The 13,127-nt window shown below is 48.4% G+C and overlaps 1 protein-coding gene across 2 annotated transcripts in view; it reads right to left on the bottom strand.

Annotated features, from left to right (window-relative positions):
* Window positions 1-13,127, bottom strand: part of ANTXR2 (ANTXR cell adhesion molecule 2) — an 80,276-nt gene that overhangs the window by 24,267 nt on the left and 42,882 nt on the right. For both annotated transcript variants that reach the window (XM_066186712.1, XM_066186713.1), the window contains exons 12-16: window positions 11,004-11,099; window positions 6,608-6,649; window positions 5,954-6,049; window positions 2,857-3,024; window positions 1,877-1,957 (exon numbers count right to left, since the gene is read on the bottom strand). In XM_066186712.1, the coding sequence (XP_066042809.1) occupies window positions 1,877-1,957; window positions 2,857-3,024; window positions 5,954-6,049; window positions 6,608-6,649; window positions 11,004-11,099 (483 nt within the window). The remainder of the gene's footprint in view (window positions 1-1,876; window positions 1,958-2,856; window positions 3,025-5,953; window positions 6,050-6,607; window positions 6,650-11,003; window positions 11,100-13,127) is intronic.

Raw genomic sequence — 13,127 nt, 5'->3', positions numbered from 1 at the left:
CCCGTGTTGGATCTCTGGATTTGTGCCTGAGGCGAGCTGGGGAGCAGCTGTGTCCAAGCCATGCTACCTTTAGTGTTGCAGCCCCCAGGCCCCATGTGCCCCGGCCTGCCCTGTGCTCCTGCGGCCGCCACACAGCTGTGCCTACAGCCTGCTTGGTGTGCCCACACCTGGCTGCTGCCCGCCTCTGGCAGCTGCGGCTCCCGGGGCTTGAGCCACACTGGCAGCCTCCCAGTATGGCCCTCGCACCACCTGCCACACGGCACAGCCAGGACAGCACGGGGATGCACAAACAGCTTGCTCTCCTTTGATATTTCATGCCTAAATTTCAATTGCCTAATCAAGGACTCAAATTCAGCAGTGAATTCTTGGAATGTCTACGAAAGGAACTGATGAGTTCTTAAACAGTAACAGAAAGATGATGAAACAGAACAACTCCACAGCTCTGTGTGTTTGTGTGTGTGTGTGTGTGTGTGTGTCTCTCCCCTGCACACGAGTGCGCTGACACACACCAGGGGCCGGCCCACCATGGGATCTCGACCCAGTGTGTTAGGAACAAGGAAAAAGACACCATTTTTTCCCCAAGACAGCAAACACTGCGCAGACAGAAATGGCACTCTGCAGTGACACAGGTCACATCTGACCTACCATTCCTTTAGGCACAAGTATCACTCCTTTTCCCTTGAGCCACCGCTCTGTTTTCACAAGCCAAGGTGCTGGCCAGTGTTGCTTCTGTAAGTCCCAGAGAAGGCAGGTATCTGACTGCCCAGTGGCTCAGCAAAGCCTGCCCCGAGGGCAGTCCTTACAGTAACTCCTTTACGGGCAGAAATTGCCAAAACTGGGCCTGAGTGACACTTTTTTAGCCTTTTAAGGCACCACTCCTATGTTTCTGTTTACACTGAATTTAGCTGTTAAACTGTATTGTGCCATGTATTTTGTGTGTACATTTGCTGTTGTTATTGCTGCTCCATGTCACATGCATCATTCATGCAAACAGTGACTAACCTGCCAAGGTAACAGTGCTAACAGCTGTATCCAGCTGTGCTCTCCACCTGCAGCATGGCACTTGGCCACTCTGCTGCTTCCAATACCTGTCTTACCTTAGTCTCATCTCTTCGTCCTTTTGAACAGCACCAAACTTCATCCCAGGAAAATAATCAGAATTCCCATTACCTCCCATTCTACCACATGTAAGTTCTCACATCCTTTTATGTGGGCCTCATGTCGTATGGTGCATAGACAGTGTTCCTGCACAGCAGCACTCTGTAGTATGTGAGACTGTGACCTGCTGCTATCCTATTTAAAGGAAAGCATTTGTTCCTGTGGCTCTTCCCAAGTGCCACAGACAGGAATATGAGTGGGCCCAGGAGGTAAATGCTGACTTTCAAAGTGATACTTTCCTGAGGAGCAGCAATCAGAAATACTTGATCTGGTTTCATTGTCGGAGGTGCAAACAGCAGCTCTGTGTCCTCATCAGAGCAGCGTTTGGGGGAGAGGCCCATTTTTCAGTGGCCACAGATATTCCAGGAGAAAGGATTGTCTGAGAAATATATTTTCTCAACTTTTTTGCCAGCCTCTGCTCTTACAAACAGCTGGGTCAGAGACCAATTTGTGTGCCTGTGACAGAGATTACCCTGCACGAGGCTGTGTTCCTGTTCTCCACCAGAGCACACACCACATCCAGCACTCCTCCCTCTGCCTCTGGGAGCCCCGTGTTGGCACCATGTCTCCGGGCCAGTGCTATGCCCCTTTTGCCGCACAGATTGCCTGGTGTGTCACCCTTCCTGCCATGCCATTCCAGTGGCTCTCTGCCCCCCACACCAGAGCTGCCAGGCTGGCTGTGGCCTAACCCCTCGCCGGCTGCGCGCTGCACACCCACCTGGTCTCCTTGCTGAGGCCGCATCAGTGAGACTCTGTCGTACTGGCGCCGCAGCAGCGCCCACAGCGCATCCAGCCGGCCCTGTGGGGACACAGCGGGCTCAGTCAGGGGGCAGCAGCACACCCCACCCGCGTGGGGGTTGCCTGGGGGCATCCCAGGGACCTAGAGTGCCACAACGGAGCACCACTTCCCTGGAGCCAGGCAAGCAGAGCTAAGCCTGGCCCGCATCCCCTGCAACCACTGTGGTGCTGCTCCTGCCCACCTGGAGTGCCAGGGAAGGCACTCACCTGCCTGGGTCGCAGAGCTGGTTGGGAGCATCCCACTCTGCATAGATGGTTCCAGACCTTGCCTGTGTGTCTGGACATCATGGCCTCAGGGATTTCTGGGGGTCAGAAAGGACTCGCAGGCACTTGGGAAGACATCCAAAGTATCCAAAGTCCCAGCTACACCTGTTTTTTTTCTGCTCTTAACACCCAAAAGGCAAGGTATTTACAGACCTGCCCTCCACTTGTAAGCAGTGCACCATGTTTGCAGGTGACTCAGAGCACCATTCTTATGAGCCAGATAGAACAATTTGCTTTTTGTCAGACTTCTTGCATTACATTGTTTTATATAATTTTTGCTTTTCTTGGTTTGTCATGACAATGTGTGTTTAAAAGTTAGTGTAGCAGCTACAAACTGTGCAGTTTTGGGTTTAATTAGCTCTACTGAGCCAACAAAGCCCCCATAGATTTTAATGCTATCACTGTACAATATGTCCCATTTTAAGGGGAGGCAAACAGAATGTGGTAGTAATGATCAAGTACTGCATTTAGGGCTACAAACTGCTCCTGCCATTCCTGCTGAGTAGGTGTTCCCTTCAAGAATAGCACATTACACTTGAATGGGAACACTTGGAAAGTAACACAGAGCTCAGCCTGCATAAGGCACAAAGAATCCAGCCCTTAGTAATAAATTGTACCAAAAGACCAAACAGATACCTTGATTGGCGTGTACCACTTCTGCTGTATGGCTGGTGAGGTAGGCTTTCGTTTAGGTGGTTTAGGGTGAAAAGGTTCTTCAGGTTCTTCCGGGAGTTTCACCACAGCATTCTTTGCTTTTTCCAGCCTGGCCCCTTCTTCTGTGGAGCCTTTGTCACCCCAGCGCACCTGAGGAAAGGCAGAGTTCAGGTGTGACTGCACCTCAGGGCAGGGAAACTACTGCAAATAACAGAGGATAAATCTGGAAGAGGAGCTGGATAAACAAGAGAGGAGGTGCTGAGGAGAACACTACCTCTTCATTACGATAACAACAGTCTTAAGTAAATGTCTGTAAATAAGTCTCAGTAGTGAAAGAAAATCCTATCTTGCTTTACATGGGCTGTACAGGAGGCAGGGTATCTGTGAAATCTTCTCTAAGTAATGATATAAAAATATAATTTCCACTTCTTATTTATCCTAAAATACCAGACCTTAATCAGGCAGCCATAAAAGCCAAGATTTCTGAACCCAGGTCTCCTAGCCCAGAGAGTTTTCGAGAACCCCAGTGCAGATTTAATGTGATGCTTGGGCAAGTTTGAGCAGAAGCTCCTTGAACCTGCTCAGGTTTCCATGTTGTCCTTCAGGAAGATACACACTGAAGAAGTGTAGATGAAGCAGTCTAACCTGCCGAAGTGCATGTAGAACATGCATGTAGGCTATGTAGTAATGTGTATGTTAATGACTGCTCCAAGTGTATATAATATATAGAGAAGGAAACCTGGGTTATCACTATCAGAGAGACAGATATATTCCCACTTCCATGCAGGCTATACTCACTGTGCTCTGGAGATGAAATACATGGAAAAACCTTCCCGCTAAGAGGAATGATTCACCTTGCTACAGGAATTCCATTTTACCGTGTAACTGAAAGCACCATGCAGCAATCTGAGCAGGGGTGTTTGCTGTACTGCACACAGAAACAAGCCTGGACAAGGCTGTTCCCTTCTCAGTTGAAAAGGAACAGCTAAAAGCTATGGCGGGAGTTTGAGAGTCCTTAATAAAAGTGGCCTGGATCATTTCAGCAAGACTTGCCATAATCATGCCATTTGCTGTGATCTGGCCTGCCAGGAGGCCCCTGTACACCTGTGTCTTTCAATGTGATCAGTGGTACTTTTACAGGGGTTGTGTAGTTTACACTTTTACAGGGTTTAGTAGTCATATGGCAACTAAAATGTACTTTAAACACTGTTGAAATCATTAGGTGGTGGATTTCTCACTGAAAAAATTACCTTCTCCTTCAGATAGAAGTCACTTCACATAGAAGAAACCAGAAGTGATGGAGTCTGACCACCCAAATATAAAAATGAATTAACTGTTACAGGTGTATCACAAAAGTATCACAAAACTTTATAGCAATGCCAGAAGACAAAGCTAGGAGAGCAAACAGCCCTGCCCAAGCTATCTGGGACTGTCACAGAGGGGTGGAGCTAGTGGGGAAGGCAGGAATGGATGGGTACCTGCCCCAGCACAGGAGTGGGAAGAGCAAGGGTGCTGGTTCAGTCCCTTCTCTTTTCCAGAAAGGGAAGCTGCCAGAGGAATCAAACTGCCAGAGGAATGGCAGAAGAGAAGAGGCCAGAGAAGTAATAAAAACCAGATGACTCCACTGCCACATGGACTGCAAACATGGAAGAAATGTCATGACTGGGCCAGCAAGTTTGTCACTGGCCATGGCACAGAAACCATCTTTTACTGCCAGATAAGGAACAACCTCCTTTGGGGTGTGTTTTCTTTCACTTCTGCCCCAACTCCCCAAAGGAGCAGCATGCTCTTCTGAGCCAGGGAGAGCTGTGAGGCCTGTCCTGCTCTCCCAACAGCCTGAGCCTGTCTTCCCAGCCCCAGACCCAGATACAGCAGGGCAGAGGTGAAGCTCCCCAGTCAAACCTGGAGGCACTGACCATCGGTGCCCAGCCAGACGTGTCCTTGCTCTGGGGTCCCAGGGATGGACAGAGCCACAGCCCCACAGAAGGGGGGCTTTTTTCAAGAGCCCATGATTACGCTGGCAGGAATTTCAGTCGGTTTACATCTTTAGCCCTTAGTCCTGCACAAAATTCCTACCACAGATGAAAAGGTTTTCTAACCTAATCATCAGTTTCTACCCTCATTTGCATTTTTGCCATGGGCTGAACGTCTTTCTTTGTGGTCCTGGTGTCACTTGTGTTCATGAGGTTTCTGCTCCATTGTGCAGGATCCGATTTGGGAGCCCCTCCTGGAGGCTATCATAGTTTCCTCAAATCCAGGCTTGTAATTCTTGATGTTGGAAAGCATTTCCTACTTTGCCTCAAAAAACACTGCACAAAATGTTTGCTTTTTGTGAAATCTGAAGCTCTTCTAAATTAGCAATTCTGAACTGCTGAAGAAAATGCATTTAAGCAACATGGCTTCAAACCTGCATGTTCTGCTTCTGCATTTAAAAAGTACTCAAGCAAAGCTGATTAGGCCAATCCCTTTAAAGTTTCATCAAGACACCTCAGTATGGCCTAGGTGGATTTTTCAGACAGAGACAGCTTCCTGGACTGCAGTTACAAACTGCTTTGCACATTCCATATAGGCTGACTTCACTACAAAACCTGCCATAAGGATGTGCCCATAAGGATGCACATTCTTCATTCTGTTTTAATTAACATGATGCTATCATGTCTCTTCAAAGACAGGCTCTGTTGTCGCTGTGAGTCCCTCTGGGATCAAGCCTCTCCTCAGCGTCACCATTGTCAGCGCATTTGGCTGGCCCACACTTGGGGGACTTATGTTTCACTGTAATTCCTTCCAAAACACGCAGAAAAGGCTCTCACTCTCTCTTTCTCATTAGCTTGATGGAAAGAGCATGTCTTGAGGCAGCTATTTAAAGTCCCAGTCAAATGGAACTACTGAAAGCTGTTCTTTCAGAGGCAAGGTCAGAATTGTTCGATATGGTAACGAATTTTCCAAGGCTTATGCCAGTGGGAAGACAAGCACACATTATGGCCTTGTATTTTCAGTGCACTTTCAAGTCTTTGTTTCCACACTTGCAGCCTCATAGAGCTTGTGCGTGAGGCAACTGCCACCTCCAGATCATACCAACCTCCATCCTTTTAATTCCCCCAACTCCTCGACCACCATAGTAGGAAGCGTCCACCGTGGGCCACTTCTTGGAAGGCAAGGGCTCCTGTTCTTCTTCCTGTAAGTACATTCAAATGGTATTTACTTCTAAAAGACACTTACACACACACACACTGAATGTCTTTTCCATGTATTTCACTGGAGTTCCTGGAGCATACCCTGTTGGTTGTGAAAACAGTGCAAACACTGAGGACAGCAGAGCCTCCAATGGGTTACTGCGTTACTGCTCGTAAGAGGGAGAGGAATTCCCTTATAAGGGGAACTCCTCAGTGTCTGGAATGACAAAGCTGGGGGGAAATGCTGCTTACATGAATCTTTAGATATTGGACAAGAGCTATTTAGGCTATCTGCTTTCAGTGCAGAATGTGAAAAACAAAGCTATCTTGGAATAAAATAAAGGCCCTAAGTGTTTCTGTGGATCTGGGCTTAAATCAGGCCACACTGAGCTGAGACAGAGATCTGGACTTTGGCAACTCTGTTCTCCACTGAAGGTGCCCCCCAGGGCAGTCCCTTGTCTGGCAGCACTCGGACAAGGAGCCAGACACACAGTGTGCAGGGAAACACAGGAATGGTTCCCTGTGAGCACTGTGGTAAGATTAGCACCATCAGACCATACCTCTTTTGGGGCTGGCGGAGGTGGAGGGGGATCCTTGATGACCTGAAAGAGCCAAACATAGGAAAGAATAAGGTCCTGCACTGGCAGCAGCCATAGGCAACAGACCACAGCAAGAGTGACCCGTTTCCACCCAAGCCCCCATGAACGCCAGCGAGCTGGCAGCCTACGCTGCCCCCTCCCCTGGGCATCCATCAGCAAGGCCTTCTGGAAATTACCACCATCCGTCTGCCAGAACCTGCCATCCCTGGCCTGCAGACACTCTAGGCAGACGTGTCTGCCACCGCACTTCCTGGCCGGATGAGCCTCAGCCGCTGTGAGGAACAGCCAGTGCCAAGACCCCCCAGAGTCCTTGAGCAATCCTGGAGAAAAAGTGTCCGAGGCCTGTGTGAAGCCCATGGGCTGAGCTGCCGCTACTGCTGCTGTGCTGCTGGGGAGTCTCTGGCCCAGTGACAAGTGTGAAATGCCTTCTGGCAGCTCAGGCTTCACCTCTGGATGTCCCGAACACTTCCGCAGCCCTCTCATTTCCCACCTCCCAGCTCCATGACTGTGCAGTGCCTGCACTGCAGTCACACTCCCACACTTCTGACACTGCTCCGGGTGAGGCCCACTCCCGAGAGCATTTTTTACACCTCTATTTAAATCTCTTCTACAGTCTCTTCCCATTCCCTTTGTCACACCCACATTGTAGAGCTCAGAGAATGCCCAGCACTGACAGTCCCAGCAGGCGAGAGGCAGGAAAGGGACCCTCTTCACTGATTCAGCTGAAAACTGAATGCACAGCCGTTCCTCCACGAGAAAATCAGGTTTGCAAGCTAACAGTAAATTCTTTCATGACACTGGGACATGTTTTGGGTTTGGGTATTGCCTGGAAATTATTAAAAAACACACCATGAATATCAGGGAGTCTGTTCTTGCTATGCCATGATATTACATAAAGTTATCCAAAACTGTCCATGCTGACAAACACCTCAATCTAATACAGGTTTTAAGTAACTTAATTGAAATATGCCTTATTTTATTCACTCTCTGCTATTTAATTTTAGTATTTCCATTAAACACTGCCTATAACAATATCACTGCAGAGACGGTCAGCATAATACATGAAAGAAACCTTTTTTTTAATCAATAGCATTTTCCATCTTGATTTACATTTCAGTTCTCAGTGCGACCCAGATAGTTACTACTGACTGCCTAAACAGGCTATGGACTTTCAGCAGTGCATAAAGGAATTCTGACCAATAGGAGAAAAAACTTATGGCACCCCTCATACCAGTTTTCCACAGCCCTTCAGGTCTAACATACAGAATGGCTCATTTGTCAAGCTCAGAGTGATTTGGGTGGGTTGGAAAGTGACCTGTGGATTTCAACTAGACATCCCTTTGCTGTTGGAATGTTGCAAAACTATGCCAGACATTACTTTTCTTTAAATCATTCTGAACACTTTTTCTCCCCAGCCATCAGGAGTTTCCAGCATACTTAACATAAAGTAATCATTTAATTAGTGAAAATTCCTGAGAGCTACGCTGGAATTGTTACCCTAACTTTACATGAAACAACAACACAGAGGGATCATGGGACAGATCCTGAGAGATACTTGGATGCTGAGTAGGATTTCCCAAAGCCTGGAGATATTTTATTCTCGCTGAAAGCAATTAGGAGACTGGAAACAGTAAAGCAGCACTTTCACTCAAGGAAGGGCCACCTTTCTGTCCTTATTTCCATTTCACCTGTCCCTAACCATCATCTCAAAACAGTCTCTTTCTCTGTCAGGCCTGCAGACTGTACAGGAGAAGGTCCTCCTAGGTAGATTTGTAGGTACCCATATGAAAGGGCACTGCCCTTGCTTTGCCCAGCAAACCTCTCTGTGATGAGGGATGGAATTCCTGTGGGTCCTGTGCCTATTGGAGATGTAGGAATCACAATTTCCACCCTGGACACTCAAGGGAAACCTGACTTGTTTGAGCTCACTGTGGCTTCCTGAGGCAATAGTCAATGGCAGTTTTTGCTCATCTCCTCAAGTGGAGGATCTAATCCTGTGCCATCTCCTGAACTCCCTGAAATTTGAGGGGAAATTCAGTTTAAAGCCAAGCAATCTATTAATTAGCTGTTATTTCTAATGGCTTCAGAAAATGAAACTTGTTTTAAAAGTGACAGTGGTGTGAGAAAATAATCTGCTTTGAGTAGCAGCTCCTCACCCTGCTGACAGCACTGGAATGTCAATGCCTGCATCCTTATGCTTCCACAGGCTCTCACACACACACACGAATCACATGTGCACACACAAGGATTCTTTTCAATTGTGTGATATTCCAAGTGAAGTCAGTAGAAAGCTGTTTATGAAAAAGAGAAATCCAAGGCACACATGCAGCTCTGCATGGAGCTGCACACAGAACTGCACAGAGGAAGACCAGACTATTGCAAATTAACTTTTCCTGAGCAGGATTCAGATTGCTTAAATGACAAAGCCTCTGAATAATGCTGCCATCATCCTCACGGAGAGATGGGCAGCTTTTTCAGTTTGTTTGGTTTTATCATCAGCCTCTCTGGGCAAAGCTCCATCTCATTTAGTGAGTTTCAAAGAATGAAGGTTTGGGTTTGGAGAAGAGCTGATTTCTTTTTAAAAAATCATTAAAAATAAGAAGGAGTTGGTGCTTGAGGCAGCAGTGCCTCTGATCCACTCATTAACACTTCTCTGCTATTCCATGATGTGGGCATTAGGAAATGTCAGCACAAAGCCTACAGCCAGCTTACTGTAATCATACGTTCCACAGCAAGGGACGAGTGACAGAACTGTCACAGTGAAACCCTTGAAAGTGGGGGACAAGGAAGGAAAAGGAAGAAGAGTCCCCCTGCCCCACCCTCTGAGTGTCCATGGGACTCACACCACAGAGTGTTGTGAGACCAAGCCCCAGCCAGGATGGAGCTGGGCCTGCAAGCAGGGGCAACACACCTGCCTGGCTCCAGACACTTGATCTGCCCACAACACCCTGTACCTCTCTTCTCCATCGGAATCTGATTCCTGTGCTCCTGCTCTTTGTTCCAGGAAACCAGGTGCTGTGCTCTGCCAGGGAAGCAGAGCCAGAGGAAGGGAAGAGCATGTCCTGCCTGGCCCTAATGCTGCCTCTCTCCTCAGGGATGCTGCCCTGAAGTCCAGGACTCCTAAGCCACAAGTGGCCCTTCCACATGATGAATGTCCAAGCCTCATGTGTAGGAGAGAAGGGCAGAAACTGAGGCACAGCACGAGGACCAGCCAGCAAAATCAGAAGGATCAGTATTCCACAGTAGGTTCAGTGCAACAGCATCTGGGCTTGCAACTCACGAGTGTCCTACCAAAAAGGCCTAAGATTACTTTTTCTTTTGAAGTAACAAATAGTATCCACACGAGGTGGGAGGAAACACAGAGGGCAAACACATTTGAAGAACTATGGTTTTATAAGGCTGGAAATTGATAATACAGACCAATCCACTGCACTGCTTCATGTAGGCATTTTAACTTATGAAGCTGGTTTATGAATCAAGATTTTTTTTTAAAATAAGAAAACCAGGAACTTGCTTCTTTTACTGATTTCCAATGTTCCTTTTCCACAGGGAGACTCGCCATGTAAAATAAAGTGGATGTACGATTAACAGGAAGCTCCCTGGATTTCTGTTGGGCCTGTGCTGTGGAGAACAAGTGAGGCTTTTTGTTCTCATCTCAGGAACCCCAGACTGTGAGGGTGCAGATGGAGGCTGAGATTTCCTGCCCTTGGACAGCCAGGGACCCGATGGACCCCCTGGGTCACAAAGGCTGCAGCACTGTCAGTTGAGAAGGCCAGTTCCCCTCTGCCCCACATTCCACCAGCCCCTGACAAGAACAGGAACCCAGACCAGGGAAGCTATCTCCATTTCCCAAGTCCTCCACGGTGTCCTTGAGCTGGATGAATACTAAACTTCCCCGCTCCCCCAAAAACGAATGGCAGGAGTCAAGTGACCAACACTGCTGCTGCTGGGGTGTGGATAAAGAGTGCACTCTAGATAAAGAGATGGATGTGTGCAGGGATTATTAAAAAAAATAGGGATTTCCAACCTGAGAGCCTGTAATGGACTACAAATACCAATTTTACTGAGAGCAGTTTTAAAGTGGTCCTTGATTTCAAGATAACATCTGCACACCATTAAGGCCACCCCATTCCCAGTAACAGCACTGTGTTGGTGCTGGTTCCTGTGTGTGCAACTCAGACAGGCAGGGCCATGCCCAGTGGAGACCCAGTGCGGGAGCTGCTCTCCCCAGCCCTTTCCTGCCTGTCACAAGCTCCCCCAGAGCTGCCTCCCCATCACTTATCCGATTTCCTGCAAGATCTGTGTTTCCTACCCGTGGCTCTGGGTGCAGGGGCTGTTCCCCACAGTCTGTACTCACCACTTTGCAGCAGAGGGGCCAGAACCACCAGAGCAGGCCGAGTGCCACCAGCAGCAACAGCACGAGGACGGCAATAAGCGCTGCCACACCACTGGACTGCAGAGACAGCAGGGACAGTGTCAGTGCTGCTTCACCTGCTCACCCCAAAAGCTAGCGTTAGTTCTGCTCAGGTCAGGGGTTCCTTCTGATGTAAAACTCATAAAATTGATAGCCCTGAGATCAGAACGAGGCCCAGCTTGAGGAAAAGAGAGAGTCCATTGCCTGCTAAAGAATGAGCCATCACACACAGGAAAGTCTCATCCTAAGCCTGTGGATAAGAGGTGCCCTTCTCCTCCATGAGGACACAGGTCTCACACACGGACTGGGGAGCATGCGGGGATTTTAAGGCATCTCTACAAACAGTACACCTGTGAGGCTTTGATGCTGATTGCCCACACTCCTGCACAGACTGTGGCGTGCTGAGTCCCTGCAGCTATGCTGTGGGAACCTGAAACTGAAGGAAGGAGTGTTCCTGCTTCCAGCAACACTTGTATTGCAGAACTGAGCAGCCCACCTCCCACATCTCCAACCCACTTCCTGGGGGTGTCTTTATTCCTACACTTCTAGGCTTTTAGAACAACAATGGCAGAAACGCAACAGCATCCCTAGAAAAATAAAAGTTATTCAGACTTCAGCTGGGAAAAAAAAAGACACCCAAGGAATCACTGAGACTGGAATACTGCGTGAACAGTCCTGACCCAGAGGTGCTCCACTGCACATGGGCATGGAACAGAGCTATATCCCCGGTGCGGTGAGGCACACAGGTACAATGGGTGCCTGGGTGCCTAATGCCGTGTATTTTTGTTTGTTTTCACTGCAGTAACGTGTGTTTATTGGGAGCCTGTAATTTGTAACTCATCTCCCAATCAGCCATCAGCTGCTCAGCTCCCAGAATTAGTGAGTAGTTCTAGCAGTGACCCATTTCTTGAGTTGCCCATCTGCTACTATGGAAACAGCAGTTCTTGTGTGGAGCTGCCTTTGCTGCAGCACAGGCCAAGAGCAGAAACCAGAAAGAGACAAAAAAGGCTGCTGAGAAGCTCTTCCTGCTGCTGTGCACATCTGTACCTCTCTGCTTCCTGCCAGGGCAGGCTGTGAGCACAGAGCAGCAGAGCTGCTATGCAGCACAGTGGAAAGGTTGTGCCCAGCACCTCACTCTGAGCTGCTTTGCGTCAGGGCTTTTCTGTTCTCTCTCTGTGCACTCCTGGCAGCTCCTACAGGGGCACCATGTGCTGTGTTCTCTGCAAGGGCTGAGGTACAGGCAGGCTGCAGCTGGGCTGCGGCAGCTCCTGTGCTGCACAGCCCTCAGCCACCCTGTTTGGGTGTACAGCTGGCATGCTGCCAACTGACAGAGGCCCTGAAACAGAGAACTGTGATCTGGGCTCTGTGTGTTCCTTCAGCTCCCAGCTCAATTAGGCTTCCCCTCCTCAAACAGCAGGGCTGCACTGGATCTCTGATTTCTACAGCTGCACGAATGGTGAGGTTTTAAATGAACAGAATAATTCTCATTTTTTCTCTTTTCAGTTACTGATCTGTGAGCAAAGAAATCCTGTTGGGAGCAATGCATGGTGATGGTCAAAAGAGATTCTCTCTGTGCTCCATGCCCAATGGAAAAGCTGCTCTCAAGTCACACTTGAGGTAAGACATCTTTAAAGGCTCACTTGCACAGCACGTGCTCAGCACTGTGTGCTTGTTGTTTCCCTCCACAAATTCCAGCTGTCCTGTGTAACACAAAAGGAATTAAAGGAGAGCAAAAATGTGAGAGTAGAAAATATACATATTAAGTTAGAAAAGTCACTGACTGCACAAGTGTGTCGTTTCTCCCAGAAGCAGTTTTTATCTCTTCTACAACCTGTGATCTGACTTAGCAGGATGTTCACACTGCCTCACTTCCAGGTGTAAGTGGGATACTCTGGCTTTTGCTTGGACAGGCTGTCTCCCTGGACGAACAAGAGCTAAGAGCCTACACTCCTTAGTGAGGTCCCAGAGTTACAGAGCGTTAGTACCTCTGCAGGACCGTAACCTCTCTCCACACTCTGAAGGGCCAAGCTTGTGCCCACCTGCTCCCTCCAGTCCTACTCCAGGAAG

Source organism: Chamaea fasciata, unplaced genomic scaffold, assembly GCF_029207755.1.
Source record: "Chamaea fasciata isolate MVZ Bird 193981 ecotype frontalis unplaced genomic scaffold, bChaFas1.0.hap1 SCAF_6, whole genome shotgun sequence".
Lineage (NCBI taxonomy): Eukaryota > Metazoa > Chordata > Aves > Passeriformes > Sylviidae > Chamaea > Chamaea fasciata.
Note: the sequence above shows the minus strand (reverse complement) of the source record. Positions and strands in the feature narration are given on the sequence as shown.